Here is a 16,416-nt window from a genome sequence, read left to right on the forward strand (position 1 = left end):
GGGGGGTCAAGTTATAATAGATGAATTATGCATAGTTGACGTGTAGATATCACGACATGTATTTATGATTGTATTTCTAAATTTTGATTGATTTCATGGACAATAAAACCATGTTGATAGTGATGAAATGTAATCAAGTATACTTCCCCGATTTTTTCGTTATCGTCGTTGATGACTTTTTTTTTTCTCCCCATTTCTTCACTTAGAATAACTATATATAATGAACAAGTTGGGAATTTACAAGAATCAAGAAGAGATCAAAAGAGGTAAAGATGACCCAATTTCCCCCTTCTTATCCCCCACCAAAACCAAACTTAACGTACATGTATTTATTTCATTCATTCATTGACTTCATAGTTTCATTCCCCCCCCCCCCTGCAAACCTTACAACTCCTTCTTCAAAAAGTGCTCCGGGCGATGATCAGTTTCATAATCAACATGGACATATGCGCGCTCGACATCAGGCAGGGACTCTAGCTTAATCTGGAGTTCCTCTGCGACATCGTGGGTGGCGCGTAGGGTATCATCTGGATTCATGACGATGTCTACTTCAACGATGAGGCGGGGACCGGAGTGGTAAGCGCGGACGGTGTCAATTTGGAGGATGGTTGGGGAGTGAGTCATTGCTGTTTCCTTGACGTCAGTTTATCTATTCCCCTAGTATCTTTTTTGAGGGGGCGGGGAACTTACAAATATATGTGATATGCTGCAACATACTCGTATCAGCCGTAACGCCAATCAGGAGTTGAAACTCGGAATACGCGGTTCTGCTCCAGAGGAAGATAATGAGGACAGAGAGGATCATGGCACCCATGGGATCGATCCACCATTTAAGTTTGGAGCCACCGACAGAGGTAAGAATACCGAAGCCATTGATGAAGAGATCGTTGCGGTGGTCTTCCCAGAGGATACGAACTTGACTGTACTTGTTGCGCAGCGCCCAGCAGTAGAGGAACAAGCTGAATTTCGTAGCAAAGGCAATGGCAACGGCGATGACGGACGGGAGGTAGAAATCGTTGGTGTCAGGACCGCTGTGTTCGGCGACGGTGCGGATGGATTCGACAATGATGACGACGGAGACGGTGATCATGAGCGCGCAGAAACACAGGTTCCCTGCGGTTTCGATGCGGGCTTTGCCAGAGGGGAACTTGCGTGCGTCGACGCGGGCGACGGCGCGGTTGCAGAGGATCAAGGTGAGGTTGGATAAGGGGTCGAAGAGGGAATCGGCCATTGTGGTGAAGAGGGAGAGGGATTGCGAGGAGATTGCTGCGTAGAGCTGGAGCACAGCGAGGATGATATTCGCGGCGAAAGAGCCGATGACGGCGATTTTGTACTTGAGGTGGTTTGCATCTCCCTCTTCTTTGGCAGCGCGCCGGTGGTCATCGACGGGTTTAAGGAGGCGCTCAATGTTTTCATTTTGGGCAGAGTAGAATTCCTCGAGTTTCTTTGCAGAACGCGACTTCGCGTTCAGGCTGATGGGGCCGCAGCCGTCGCGCTTGCGAGACGTGTTGGCGCGGATCAGGGCGAGCTCGGATTCGGGCTTGATGGCGGCCGCCAGCCTGTACGGGTCTGTGTCGGGCGTATAGGCGGGGGGCGACTGCGATTCTACGTCTGCGGCATTGGCCGATGAGGCGGTGACATGGCGGGCATGATGGTCGGTGGACGTGGAGGGCGAGCGGTCAATTGCTGTGCTGCTGCCGCCTGTCTTGCCTCGGGTTGCAGCGTCGCCGTGCGAGGAGCTGCCTGCAGGAGTAAGATGAACGTGTGGGCTAGATGTACGTTCTATGCGATCCGGATGGGTGTGGAACGGATGTGGTTTCATGGATATGGCACGGTGGAGATCGGGTTCCGACGACATTGTTGCAGGGACGTAGCCTTATGTCGCAGGGTTATGCCGTATCACAATGGGAGAAGTACGAGCGTTAGAAATGAAGAGGTCAAGAGGGAGGTCTGGCTGTCAGCACGCCTATCTCTATTTACTAGTACACATCATCATCGCCAACTGCCGTCGCCCTTCACGGCAGGGCAGCGGTCAGATTGGTCCGGTGGTGGCCAAGCTGCTAGGCTAAGATCAACGGCGTAAGGGCCAGGCTTGGGTCTTGGATACGGCGCACGTGGGGAAGATTGGTGGTGGAGAGAGGTGCTGTCACCCATTGCCTATGCTATACACGGTAAGTTTGCACGAGACCAAAGTCTTGTACAATGAAAGAAAAGACTTTTCACTACTATTGCGAAGCGACACGTAAGTAAGATGCTTAATGGTAGGCTCTGCCAACCATCATCTGTCAACCCCCACCTTGTTGCCATGGCTTGCCATGACGCCGTGCCACTCCGCGTCTTATCGATAACAAGCACCCGCTGGGCTCCGCACATCACATGGAGCACAAGAACACCGGAAGCCAAGAGTGCGGACAAGAAGCCAAGCATGACTGTTTATGCATATTCGCCCAGGATAATGCCACTCCGCTTTGTATCCACTACTGTCTACCTCTAAGCTACGTGTTCGCTGTGACGTGCCTATATCTCTAGTCACCTATATCCCCCCTGTCCTCTCAAACCTCACCCTCCGCTTCATGCCAATTTAGCTGCAACCAGTAATTCCGGGTATCAAGATGCAAACAAGCCCCTCTCATCTCTAACGGAATAGCCCAACGTGTGTAAAGCACAAGAAGTAATAACAAGAAAGGAATAAGAAGATGAAGAAGCTAAATCGTACATGCTTACCGCCGAAAACGGTGATGAAAGGATCATAAAAAGTGGTTTGTAACATAAGTGCATGATATAATGATAAATGGGGGAATCGAGAAGAAGGAGAATGAGAAAAGAAGATGCATCCGTGCAATGCGGTATGAAGAGAAAATGACGATGAAGAAAACAACGCTGTCATAAAACGTGAAGAAGAGAAGAAGAAGCCAAAAAAAAACGCGAATCAAAGTGACGAAGAAGAAAAAAAAAAGAAGAAGTCAAACCCAAACCATGTGTATCCTCACCATCCATCCATCCATCATTCCACCCCATCAAACCCTCCATCATCATAAAGAATCAAAAAAGACAACCGCCGTCTCCCGTAATCAAAGCCAAAAAGAAACTCGGAGTATCTCCCAGTCCAGCAACCACTCCGCCATAATCCCTGAGAAAACGCGGAACATTCCGCCCCTACGCAAATTTGTCTTACTCCCAAAGCAACAGCAACGACGACGAGATGAAGAAAGAAAAAACAACGATAAACCCCCCCGGGAACGCTTGGTTGCTTAACGTGTAATATCTTATCCCCCCACTAATCCCTTACTCGCTTCACTCACCCAGTTTCGGTTGGGTAAGTAAAAAAGAACAATTACAAACCCAAACGGGGGATATCCTGGACCGGAGAAGGCTCCGAGGCGTAAAGGACGGATGATGTACACAAGTTCGGTGCAAAAAAGGACTGCCCTAAATTGGGCCGTGACAAAAAGATTCCGCCACAATGTCATCCGTGCTTTTTTGGCGTCCCTTCGAGGGAAGTGGCGGATCCGCCTGGCTAAGGGGGGGGGGGGGACTTGTCTCATCCTTTTTTCCTCATTTTCTGAGATGGGCAAAAAAATCCCAAGAGTTCAATGTAATCCCTATTTCGGATAATCATCCGTTTTAGGGCTGATCGACGATCCGGTTGGCGGTGGGTATGTATTGTACTTTCTTCAAAGTGACAAGTCCTAATTTCCGTTCATCCAGCATGGGGCGCCGGGTCCAGACTCTTGCACGGCGTGTGCATAGTCATAATCGTTGCTGAGTCCAAAGGGTGGGTCGAGCAGGTCGGGCATGTTGGTGTCCCACATCATGTCATCCCAGAAGTTGTTTAGGATGGTAGGGTCGTTCCTGGGTGCAGCCCAGGTCGGGGTGGCAGGGTTGTAATGGGCGAATGTGGCGGCGTGTTGTGCGTAAGCGGCGGCGGCGTCCGTGTTGAGCATTGCAGGCGCTTGTGTTCCTGGGACCGTAAATTGGGTATGCATCTGCTGGTGGTGGTTCTGCTGCTGCGGATACATGATTGGTGATACGACGGTCTGTGGCTGGTGGGATACCGTGGAAGCATGGGTTTTGTATGCGGCATATAGTCGTGTGACAACATCGCAGCTTCGCTTGGCAGCAATGCTCCAATCCTTGGCCTGTCCGAAAAACGCCAGTGCTGTCTCGATGCTGGCTTTCCACTTTTCCGTCTCATCGGGCATGCTTGCATCGCTGAAGAGTGACACCAGTGGAACCATGCAAGCCTGGAAGCAGAACCATACTGCATTCCAACAAGATATCAGATCAGGCATGCATTCTTGACTCATATCTTCAATCGTCTGGCAGGCAATCTGTCGGCACTTCCTGACTGCAACTTTCTCTTCTGTGCTTAGAGCAGCCCACGGTGCGCGTCGAAGTGCGGCGGCGAGCAGAAAAGGCCGATGAAGGATGATCCGAATGTTTTGCAAGCGCCACTTCATAACTAGTCGTACTCGACGCAGGAACTCGGGACATGGCTCGCTAGTATTCGAAAGGATGGACGGCAATTCGTCTTTCCATTTAACCAAATGGGCGTCGTAGCTAGCTGTCTCTGCAGAAGGTAGGATCGGGCATTCGACAAGACGGTCCTGTATTCTAGTAGCTATCTGGCAAAACGCAGAGGCATGGGTCAGAGGAAGGGCCTTTAGTTGTGAGATAAACTGCGGGCTGTCGGGCAGTACGCTGTGCACCTGGTGGCAGATTAGTTACAGAGATGGAACATAACAAGGGCCTTGGTACTTACAGAATTTTCGACCGTTCCAGGTCTGAGGACGGTAATAGAAGGACCCATCCTGCCCAGTGAAGGCCGACCTGTTGTAGTTGATGCCCAAGAGTCGAGACAGAAGAGGCTCCACCAGATGCGTCTTCTCATCTCAGGAGAAATCGAGTCTTTTTCGCCTGGTACAATGAACTGTCCGCTCGCATCACTTCTCTCCGAGTACTCGCGGTGTAGGCCTAGCGCAGTGGCCATGCGAAGTGTGGCACCCATGAGTGAGTGTGCCTCATTGGGACGGTTGAGGTAGTGCATGTAGTATCCACCCATAATGGCCAATGCTTGCAGTACTTCCAGATTGCCGCTCCCAAACGACTCCAGTGACAGGTGCCGTCGCGATCGACTAAAGTACACATAGTGTGCCTCGTTGTCTGCACCGGATGATGCAAGCGAACCCATTGCGAAGACCATGTTTAGCAGGGCCAGCCATGCTGAGTCTTTGCGGTTACCGTAGAGATAGGTAGACCAGAACTTGCCCTCGTCAATCATTGGAAAGAAAGGATGTACACGGTCAAAATAGATTTCGATCAGCCCCTGGCCCTGCTCAAGAGACGGCAAGGCATCCGGACTGTTGTCTGTCAATTCAGGCTTTGGGGAACCTGCACGGCTCGGGAGTGCCGTCTCCTGCCGGCTATGTAAAATGAGCGACTTTGCCTGTGGAGCGCACCGTATAATGACTTTCAGTGCCGCTGTGATTGAAGAGATGCCAACGTAGGATGACAGCCGGTCCACTGACATGGAAAGGCCGTTTACATCATCGGAGATACCCTGGACTCTGAGCTGGTGCTTGCGTGCCTCGTCCCAGTAGGGGTCTTCGGGAGGCGCCTGTTCAAGCGCCTCGAGACTTTCAGGGGCTTCAGACACTGTTCGGGCTTCGGACAAGACTTGTGAGTCTGTTGCAGATGTGGTTGCTGCTGATGGAGATGTTGTTGCGTTTGTCGGTGCAGAGGAAAGAGCCAATTCCAGGAGCTCTTCACGCGGAAGATCAGTCAATGACTCGAGGCTCTTTACTCCATAGAGTTTGGTGAGAACACTCTTGTACTGTTCAATGTTGTTGGAAAGCTTGTCGAGAAGTCTTGTCACCTTGGTCAGTACAGGATGTTCGAAACAAGAGGGGTTCGTGTGGTACACTACTACTACTACTACTAATACTACTTACTTTCTGCTGGGCACGACTCGTTGGGCGGGTTTTGAGTAGCCGCATGCTTCTGGGTGCTGGTACCACTGGCACTGACCACACGGCTGCAGACCATCGCAGCGGATCTTGCGTCTTCTGCACTCGACGCAGGCGTTGCTGGTGGAAATGCGGCGGGAACCTGGGTGTCGTGATGGTTTTCCGGGGCTCTCACTCTCTCCACCAGGCAGGCGCACGCCGACAGAGGACTGAAAGGTGTGAAACATGATGCGATAGTTTCGGTGGTACCCGGGCAGATTGTGCGATGCACGACGGCAGACAAGGGGAGGGAGGGAGGGAGCGATGTGCGGTGCAGAATGTCTGCACGGCAAGTGATTGCGGACCCAGGAGGCAGGTCGAGGCGTAGGCACAGTCAAATAGAGGTGGCGTGGGCGGTAGACGACGAGATACAACGGGCCAAGAAGAGGGTATGAAGGATGTACCAGTGGTAGGCCGAGATGCAATATAGCTCGAGTGGGACTAGGGATGGCGTTGAGACCGGGATGGTTGATATATCAGAGACGATGCGATGAAGGGGGGCAGCAGAGGGACAGCCTCGCACAAGGCATGCCACAGACAGACAGGCTTCAGCAAAACTGGGTCGAGGGCAAATGGGTCAAGGGCGGTTTGGCATCTGGCAGCTCAGGCGGGCGCCGTCATGATGCTTGGGGCGGCGCGTCGAAGTGGTGTACTTTGCGGCAGCTAGCGGATCGCATAGTAAGGCCGGAGTGATAATGGAAAAAGACGAGCCAAAGCGGCCCACGAGTGAGGGTATAGTCCCCGCATTATAGCCCTTGAACCCTCACTCCCCGCCCCCCTGGTGTGGCCCATATGCAACCAGGGTTTGCAGGTGGAGGAGAAAAAAAACAGGCGAACGTTGGACACGGGCGGACGGGAACGATTGCGTCTGCGCAGCCAAGCGAGATTGGAGATGGGCATGGCATGGGACGCGCCGCCGGCCCCCTCCCCTTCCCCCAGGCCTTCGAGAAGGCGTCCAGAAGAAGCGCTGCGACAACCACGAACGCATCCCACCCAGCCGTCCTCGATTGCCCGCTTCGTCTTTTTTTCTTTCTTTCTTTGCCTCTATCTTGCACCATAGAGACCTGTCCGTCAGACTGCGCCGGCGGCACTACTGCACGTCGTTTCAGCAAGGTGCGGCTCATCCTTCCCGCCACGATGAGGCAGACGGCTCCCTCGATCGCACAACCAACAGTTGGGCCTGGCGGTATGGTAAGTATGGCAAGTAGTGTAATGCGCCCCTCGTATTCGTGAGGCCGGACAGCGGGCGTATTCTTGGTGATCGTGAACCTAAACCCAAACCTAGTCGTAAGTGCTCACACACAATCTTCCTCATACACCCGCTCCCTCGGGATAGCAGCAGCCGATCCGTGAGTGAATGCACACTGCACGCGCCCCCTTCGCGCCCCCTTCACCCCTGCGATCCAGCGACTCCCCAGCCCAACCGACTTACTGTACCGCCACCGTCTTGCTGACAGACTACTGGCTACAACATCCATGCTACTACCATGTGCGTACTTCCCTTACGTACCCGTACCAGGGCCTACCATCCATCGCCTCCCGGGTCGACACCACGCCTGGGCCGACCAAGACACCGTCCGCCGTTCGCCGCACACAAAACGCCCCCCTCCCCTCCCTGTACGCGGCATGCGGCTGCCACACATGCACTTGCCAGACCCCCTCTAAACGACTGCATGCCGACCAATGCCGAGCTGCCCGTTTAATTACCCTTGGACGTTGACACACCTCGTATGGAACGCTTGGCTAGCCTTAACACAAACTACATGGCCTATACTAGCCTCACATATACCCGCCAGTTGTAACTTCTACTCGACCAAAGCTTGTATGCCGCCTCATCGTCTTCATCTCTCCTTGTGCCCTTGCATATAATACTTCTTGTGCTTCTAAGCCACTTTGGATCACGCATACAACACTTATTATACACACACGATCTGGTAAAATCCTACAGCTCTTAGTTTCATGGGGGAGGGGGGGCCACCCCGGGTTTGCCCATCTTCAATCTTAATCTTATCGACACGCGGGCTGACCAGATCCTCTTACTTCTCACTCTTACTTACGTTTGTCCATCAAGTAGCCGCCTGTCCCCATGCAAGGCTGGGTACAATCTGATAGTAGCTCTGCATAATCCCACCGTTTTGCCACCGTTCCTGGCCCCCCTCCCCCATCATCATCTCCCGATCATGCCCGCCCCGATGCGTATGCATAGTATGCTGACCTTTAGTCTTTGCCCAGATATGTCCACCGTAGTGGTTCATCCTGCTTACCTAGTCCCCTCACTTTGATGACCTGCTCGTCACCAGGGACAATGTCTATGGCACTGTCGTGTATCAGGACGCCCGAGCGCTCCTCGAAAACTAGGCCCTTTGTCGGCTTCTGGGCTCTGACTACAATCGTCTCGCCGTGCGGTATTACTTCCACGCCTCGACTGTCAAAGTCCAGGTACTTGAGCGGCTGCGGCCAATCCACGTCGCGCGACACAATCTCCCCATTGACCCATATGCGTACGGCTAGGACATGCGGCTCCTCGTTCCGGTTGTCAATCGTGCCCGACAACATGTCCGTCGTACCGTTCGGTACAAGCTTGACGTCCTTCTTGACCACCTTGTCCTTAATCTCCTTCCCACTCGTAATGCTAATATACCGCAACTCAACCGTCGCCGTAACCTCCTCTAGCTTCTGGTTCGCGACCCAGACTTCAAAGTCGCTCGTGCTCGGCACTCTTGCGTGCACCACGCTCCAATCAAAGTGCGCCCGCTTGACAGCAACGGCAATGGGTGCAAGTACCCTGCGCATTGCGTAATACGCAGGCTTCTTGCGCTGGAAGTAGTCCACAATTGACCACGACGTGACTGGCCAGCAATCGTTGAGCTGCCACACAAGTGCGCCGCCGCAGTGCCTATCCTGTCCCCATTGACGCCTCCAGCCCTGATAGCCAAACATTAGCGCTTCGGCCTGCGAGAGTTGGGTGAGATGGATAAAAGACTATTCGTTGTTAGCATTCATACAGCCTATATTGCGACCCCACTTGGTCATAGTTCTCGACCATGAACCAGGTAACCGTCGAACGCGGCGCATACCTCCAAATCCGTCTTGGTGCGGAAATTCTCCACTAGATACGTTGCTATTCGCCGCTCGTGGCCATCGGCCTTGTTGTGAAAGTCGAGCATGTGGCTCTGCGGGTACAGTTGCGAAGGATCGGTGCAATAGTACTTGATTGTATCGATATGGGGAAACGCCTCCATACCAAACTCGCTATTGAAACGCCCGCCAAGGGTATCGAAAATTTGGTACTTTTCCTGCCTGCCATGCCACACTAGATGCATTGAATTATTAGTTTGTCGAACCTGGCGCAATATGGGGATCGTTACCGTTCCATTGATGCATGTCACCCACTGTGGGGTTGGATGTTTTGACCCCGTCGCCCCATGGCGAGCCCGGATGATACGGTACATGCGGGCTCTCCGCGGCAACGACGTCAGGTAGCAGCTGGTCGCATGCTCGTTAGTATCAATGACTCGGGGTCTGCCAGCATGTCTGACGCACGTACCTTTTCGTAAATATACCGCGCAGGGAAATCAGTCTTGAGCCAGCTCTCCGGGTCCTTGTCCTCGTAATCGTAGGTCAGGCCAAATTGTTCTTGCACCTGATAGTCCTCGTTGTTACCAGCATAGATGATGATCGATGGGTGGTGTCGCAGTCGGGTGACGTTGGCCGTGCATTCTTCCTTGATTGATCGCAGAATGTCCGGAAAGGCGGGATAGTTGCCGCAACCAAACATGAAATCCTGCCACACTAAAACACCAATCTCATCGCAGATGTCGTAAAAGATATTCTCTTCCCAGATGCCACCGCCCCATATGCGAATCATTACCTGATACCCATCTACCATCATCTCCAGCCATTTGCGGTACTTGTCTTCGCTCACTCTGGGGGTAAATGAGTCTGCAGGGATCCAGTCTGAGCCACCACAGAAGACATCGACGCCGTTGACTCTGAAGTAAAAGCTTTTTCCAATGGCGTCGGGCTCTTGAACAAGCTCGCCTCTTCGGAAACCTGTTCTACGTGATGTTTGATGCAGCTCTGCTCCATCTGCCAGGGCCGTTGCAGTGAAAGTGTAGAGAGGCTGCCCACCATAGCCGTGAGGATACCACAGTTTGGGGCTATTGACATGGAAATCCACATTCGCCACGCCGCTGATGATCTTTGTCGTTTCCCTAAACACACTTGTCTCCCCATCAAACACGTTGAAGCAGACACTGTCTGCCGAGGAGCCTTCGATGACTACCGATATCGTCCCCTGAACTGACTTGAGGCTGTCATCAAGTTGATAGTCGATCCTCAAATCTTCGATTCTGGCTGCGTAGCTTTCCAGCCGGACTTCACGCCATGGACCACACGTATTAAGGATTGGGCCCCAATCCCAACCCCAGTGGTACTGAGCTTTCCTTACGCCAAGCCTGGCCATGTCGCCATTGAACCCAACCCATTTGTGCTCCGGGTGATTGTCCTTGATTTTGATGGCCTCAAGGCGAGCAGATGCAAAGTCGATTTCCAAGACGTTTTTGTCGGATTTGAGCTTCTGGGTGACATCGATGCGGTGTGGGATAAACATGTTGCTACTTTCAAGGATAGTTGCTCCATTAAGCTTGACGGTTGCAAAAGTGTCCAGGCCATCGAATGCTAGGACATGCACAGTGCCTTGCTGTGCTTCAGGTACTTTGGGCAATTCAACCTTGTACTTCCACACCTTGTCTGCTACCCACTCAGCTCCAAGTTCATTGAAACCTAGAAACGGATCTGGAATTCTGTCTCTTGTAAGTCCTTTCCAAGCGATAGTATTCTTTTTTTTTTGCTTAGATCAGAACATACTTGTCATTGTCCATTAGGTCCAAGTGGACATTCGTAGGCACTGACTTCACTGGCATCCAGCTATCTTCGGTATCGTCAGCCTGCTTGAAGGTCCAGCCCTCAACCAGTCGGTGGGCGTTGAAAGTCTGGTTCCTTGCCATGGTGGCTACGTTTTGAGGTGGCCAACCCGTTGGTGAACCTCAATCGTTGCCGGAGCTGCAGATGAGCGGAATGAGCAATGAAGCAATGTGGCAATGTCCTCTTGAAAGACGCCAAAGGGCTTCTTCAGCATATATAACAAACGGTGGATTCTGTCGGAGTACGACATGCCGCGCGGAGACACATTGAGCAGTGCATGATACCAAACGGTGGTCCGGATTAGGTGTGCGGAGGTGGTGCTCCGGTGCCGAAGCAGTTAGGCAAGCGCCGGCCAGTCGGAAAGTATGGCGCTAGGCCGGCCTTGTCACCCCGTCCACAGACCACGCGGTACAGATGCAGAATGCGAAATCCAATACAAGATCGGCGAGGACTGTTCCGTGTCATACGTAGTCATATGGGGCGGTGTTGGATGGGTTACCGACTGTGATGCGAGTGTTCTAGGCGGTCATGGCCCATGCAGCATGGAATAATTATTTTGCGTCAAGTATCGCACTCTCGCTCTTGGAGACCGAACATGAAGCTTCCTCAAAGGACTAGATTGGTATAATTTGGAGAGTGCAGTCAAGGGCATATGTATTGGGCTGCCATTGTCTCGTGTATGTAGCCCGCCGTTTGTATGAGCAAAAGGACCGAAGTGTAATACTAAAAGTTTATCTTGAACAACAATCCCGTACGGAGGTTGTGTGTAAGATGCACTTCATTTTTCCCTAGATGGATACTCCATGGAGATGCCGAGTACACAAGAAAAAGTGGGCCTTTCACAAAAAGTGGGGAAACAACTGGCATCAATGAATAATGGAGATGAAAGAATTGATTCGCGACGAAGGGTATATAACTATCCAACCACGGAACAGTACAAGCCACATTGGGCGATTTCCAGACCCATAGATGGCCCACTGTAGTAGTTTCTTGCTACCAAAAGTGTGCACTCACAACAGTGGTTGTAGTGATGACAGCGGCCGCCAGCATGGTCCAATCCAGCCGATACGTTGTCAAAGCAGCGCTCCTACGGACCTTGCTAGTTCGAGTTCCCATGAGGCTTATGGTAGCTTGCTTGTCGACTCTTCCTTGCTGTGCCAACTGCTGCACCTCATCTTTGCTTGTCGAGAGAATTGTCGTAGAGCGACCGCCGGGACAAAAGACGACTTCAAACCCAGCACCAGATGGAATAATAAAAGTCGAACTTTGGTCGTCAAAAGCTAAAGCAGAATGTTAGTCATGGTTCCTTTGTATAGTATATTTGAAACATACCATAACTGTAAGCATCTGGGCACACTTTTTTGACGTTCTTGGAATACTGGCTCGGCGAGCACGAGCTAGGAGAGCCATATTTTCCGGTACAGCAGTCCTCGGGTCGATTATTCTTTGCACAGGCGGAATAGCAAGGGTTGAACTGAGGTCGTTTGATGTTGTCGTCAGGGTAGGGATAGACACCGTCGCCAGGCTTCTCTGGAGGGGTTTGTTGCAAGTCCCAGGGACACCACCTGGAAATTCTATTTCCATCCACGTCTTGGTCAAATGGAAGCGGAAACGAAGAGTTTGTTCTAAGGAAATTCGGATTTTCCGAATACGGATCGTAGCCTTGAGGGGCAAGCAGGCCGTCTGTTCCCTGGCAGGATGGATTCGTCAGATTTGGGGGGAGGTCGTCTAACGTGACATTTTCAAGTGGTTGGAGGATAATGGCCATTGGGAGGTTGTAGCCATCAACCAATGAAATGTCGTAGTAGGTGTGTCCATCGCCAGCATCCAATGTAAACTCTGCAAGCGAGACAGGAACATCGCCCTGTGGAGAGTCAGCAGAGGTTTGTTGCAAATCGTACCAATACCTACACCAGTCTTGCAGTTGAGAGCACCCGCGCAGTCTCCAGTTGCACAAGCCTTCCCCCGCCCTGATGCTGCAGCCGAGCCGTCATCGTTGAATGAGCAATTGGTCCTCCCCCACAGCCGGCCCTGCCAGTCTTCAGACACGGTCTGATTTTTCGTCTCTCCAGGCTTCAATTCAAACCCGTTTTCGCTTGGCCCTGAGCCGGATTGGGTCGAGATGCCTGGCCAGATGCTCTCGGGGCAACGATTCGTGATGAGCAAGGGGGTAATGTCCAATTTTCTTCGATTGGTTTTCAGTGGCGCCTTCATGGCCATGTGGTGTAACCCTTCTGCCAAAGGCAGTCCGCCCAGTAGGAAGAATGCGGAGCATAGGCGAGCGATAGAAACGGGCATTATAGGCTGGATGCCACTGTTTGAAAGGCTAGTAGCAGGCATGATGAGCTGTGATTGCGCATCCAGTGTGCGCAGTCACAGGGCAGGTATTGGTGCTCAGGGAATGATGTGTAGGGTGCAAGATGTAAGGACCCGAGGACTTTGGTCAACGGAATGATGTTGAGAAGACGGGAGTGAGGTGAGAGGGTTGTGAGGGTTCTTGAAAGCAAGGCTGGGGAAGCGCAAGGGGGGCATTGTGGCGGGGCGATGCAGGGCAAACAAGAAATACGTTGAAACCTTGGCTGATGCTGGTTGCTGGCTGCTGGATGCTGCCAGTACGGGAGAGAAGTTGCAACTTGATAACGGTCAGTGACGCCATAGGGTGTGCCTGCCCCTGGCTGACAAGGGTCCACCAAGGCTGGCCAGCCCTCACCAGCCTATCGTGGCCGCCCACGCGAGCCCGTTTCAAACATTCGGTCCGGCTCGCTGTCGCTACCTGGCATGTGGAGTAGGGGAAAGACGTGTGTACATGTGGAGATGCGTACGAGTGAAGTTTAAAAAAGCTGACATGTCAGCCGTCAGTGGTCATGTGCAACCTTGCTTGATATTGGTCGTATGTATGGTGAGGCGGGTACTCTGAGAGCATGCCAAGATCCCGCACGTGACCTGGGCAAGCTGGCAAAAAAGAAAAACACACACACATGAACAAAAAAAACATACGACAGCGGGGATTCGCTAGTGGTCACCCACCTAACTACTAATCCGCCGGTAAACTGCTTATATATGCCAGATCGGACGGGATGGCTAGCTCTCAGTTTCCAATGGTCGTATGTGCCATGAAAACCATGAATGGCCCATTATATCTGCGAGAAACAAGTATTTGCAGACGGGATTCAAGATGCATCGACATATCAAACTCGGCTTGGCACGTCCGCATAGATAGAAAACAACACCGTTACCGCCCTTTCGCACGCCATATAAATATGCAATTTGTTAACTGCAGAAATAACTGTTTTCCTATGTAGTATGTAAAGGTGTGGGCGCAGAGTGAGTGCTTCGCAATTATTTATATGAGTGATGTATTTGTGTGGAGGTGTGTAGAGGACCACCCATGGTACCATTCTACATAGTGACAAGCTGTGCCAAGCTGTCGCCAGCATCTGGGAAGACTATCTCATGGCTCGCATGGTTAACAGAGTGAACGTGCAGCTCGTGCAGTGAGTGACAAGTCGGGTCATACTGTGCAGGCGTATTGGCCTGGCCGGCGAGTGTGCCAATTTTGCCCGCATAATAGGCAAATCCAAGTGCGGACAGAAAACAAAGAAAATACTGCATCTAAGCACACAGCGGGAAACCCACAGTAAAAGGAAATTGCATCTCCTTTTGGACAACTGCGCTTTGGTGGTTGCTGTGCCATCTCGGAACCTCGGAGGCGGACGGACGAGAAGGCCGGCGGTCTCGCCACCATTAGCTGCCGGTGGTCAGATCTGCAGGGCGAGCGATCTCTTGGCTCTCCTGACCAATTCACTACCTAGACGCATACATATGTAGTACATCCCCAAGTACACACTATACACGGTACACACCGCCCACGCCTGGATACGAATTTTCCACGGCCCTGTTTACTTTCCGACCCTATACATTCCTTCCTTACGCCTTGGTGTTTTGTGGGAAGTTGGCTTCCTCCACCGCACCGAGTCTCCTTTCCCCGCAGACCCTGCGTTGTGTTTGCACGCAAATCGCCTCTCGAGTACATAAACTACGTCCATCCACGCATCCGCACCACATCCCTCCAACACGTCGCACAACCCTCTACGACTCTGAATACACCGCTACATGTCCTCCACTGCCACAATGCCTGGCCGCACCCTCCCGACCATTCCAACCGCTGAAGTGCGCGCCCACAACACCGACAAGTCGTGCTACGTTACCATTGGCACAAAAGTCTACGATGTCACAGACTTCCTTGACGGCCACCCTGGTGGTCCCGAGCTCATTCTCGAGTATGCGGGCAAGGACGTTGAGGCTATCCTGAAAGATGGAATTTCCCACGCACATTCCGACTCGGCATACGAGATTCTCGAGGAGAACCTCGTCGGCTTCATGGCTACCGAGTCGGTGATCAATGGTGCAGTGAAGAGCTCAAAGCCTGCCGACATCATTCCCTTGCCTCCTTCGCAAGCTGGCACACAAGAGCTCAAGGCCATGTCGCAGGATGGCAAACCGCTGTATGCGGCGACTGGAATGTCTTCTGAGGACGACTTGTCAAGAGAGACGGACCCCAACAAAGACTACAAGGAACACAAGTTTTTGGACCTCAACAAGCCACTCTTCATGCAAGTCTGGAATGGCGGATTCAGCAAGCAATTTTATCTCGAGCAAGTCCACCGACCGCGGCACTACAAAGGCGGCGATTCCGCTCCGCTGTTTGGCAACTTTCTTGAGCCTTTGAGCAAGACGCCCTGGTGGGTTGTTCCCACAATATGGTGGCCCTGTGTAGCGTACGGAACAGCAGTGGCTTATGGCGGGCTACGATCGGTACCTGAACTGGCGGGCTACTGGGTCTTTGGCTTGTGTTTCTGGACAATCATCGAGTATGTTTTGCACAGGGGACTGTTCCACTTGGACGAGTAAGTATCATCTCTCACTATAGACTCGGCTGGTGCTAACATGCAATAGCCACCTTCCAGACAATCGTGTTGCAATTACCCTCCACTTCATCCTCCACGGTATCCACCACTACCTTCCCATGGACAAGTACCGCCTTGTTATGCCCCCTACGCTGTTTACTGCTCTAGCAACGCCATTCTGGTCTGTCGCGCATGGCATTATTTTCTGGAACTGGCATGCTGCTGTGGCTGCCTTCTGCGGTGGTGTCTTTGGATACACATGTTACGACATGACGCACTACTTTCTCCATCACCAAAAGTACGTGTATTTCTTTCTTGTGCGAACTCCTGCTGACATGAATCAGGCTTCCTTCCTACTACCAGCAGCTCAAGAAGTATCATCTGAAGCACCACTTCGCCGACTACCAAAACGGCTTTGGTGTGACAAGCCGTTTCTGGGACTGGGTGTTTGGCACCGAACTCGACATGGGTCCTACCAAGGTCGTCAAGACTAACTAATCATCGAAATGTGACGACGCATCATTACTGTCCCCCTCTGGTTGACACCATTCATGAAGCCTGGCATTGGGAGGCGTTGA

General features: G+C 52.2%; 5 protein-coding genes across 5 annotated transcripts; 1 reads left to right on the forward strand and 4 right to left on the reverse strand.

Annotated features, from left to right (window-relative positions):
- Nucleotides 1-384: 384 nt before the first annotated feature.
- Nucleotides 385-1,858, reverse strand: COCVIDRAFT_39855 (hypothetical protein; the record flags this gene model as incomplete). The annotated part of the gene is made up of 2 exons (XM_014698701.1): nt 385-626; nt 691-1,858. 2 exons carry the CDS (start codon nt 1,856-1,858, stop codon nt 385-387), a joined length of 1,410 nt encoding a protein of 469 aa, XP_014554187.1.
- Nucleotides 1,859-3,689: 1,831 nt separating this feature from the next.
- COCVIDRAFT_18024 (hypothetical protein) lies at nt 3,690-6,193 on the reverse strand (the record flags this gene model as incomplete). The annotated part of the gene is made up of 3 exons (XM_014698682.1): nt 3,690-4,709; nt 4,763-5,867; nt 5,952-6,193. 3 exons carry the CDS (start codon nt 6,191-6,193, stop codon nt 3,690-3,692), a joined length of 2,367 nt encoding a protein of 788 aa, XP_014554168.1.
- A 2,029-nt stretch (nt 6,194-8,222) lies between these two features.
- COCVIDRAFT_105582 (glycoside hydrolase family 2 protein) lies at nt 8,223-13,229 on the reverse strand (the record flags this gene model as incomplete). Its single annotated transcript, XM_014698702.1, has 8 exons — nt 8,223-8,987; nt 9,083-9,318; nt 9,374-9,491; nt 9,553-10,810; nt 10,875-11,019; nt 11,942-12,211; nt 12,264-12,795; nt 12,843-13,229. The coding sequence occupies 8 exons, from the start codon at nt 13,227-13,229 to the stop codon at nt 8,223-8,225; spliced, it is 3,711 nt and encodes a 1,236-aa protein (XP_014554188.1).
- Nucleotides 13,230-13,786: 557 nt separating this feature from the next.
- Nucleotides 13,787-14,041, reverse strand: COCVIDRAFT_105596 (hypothetical protein; the record flags this gene model as incomplete). The annotated part of the gene is made up of 1 exon (XM_014698703.1): nt 13,787-14,041. A coding segment is annotated over one exon (255 nt), but the record flags the coding sequence as incomplete, so codon positions are not given.
- A 1,021-nt stretch (nt 14,042-15,062) lies between these two features.
- On the forward strand, nt 15,063-16,336 carry COCVIDRAFT_28698 (hypothetical protein; the record flags this gene model as incomplete). Its single annotated transcript, XM_014698704.1, has 3 exons — nt 15,063-15,838; nt 15,888-16,136; nt 16,183-16,336. 3 exons carry the CDS (start codon nt 15,063-15,065, stop codon nt 16,334-16,336), a joined length of 1,179 nt encoding a protein of 392 aa, XP_014554190.1.
- Between the last annotated feature and the right edge of the window lie 80 nt (nt 16,337-16,416).

This window comes from Bipolaris victoriae (genome assembly GCF_000527765.1).
Source record: "Bipolaris victoriae FI3 unplaced genomic scaffold scaffold_73, whole genome shotgun sequence".
Classification (NCBI taxonomy): domain Eukaryota; kingdom Fungi; phylum Ascomycota; class Dothideomycetes; order Pleosporales; family Pleosporaceae; genus Bipolaris; species Bipolaris victoriae.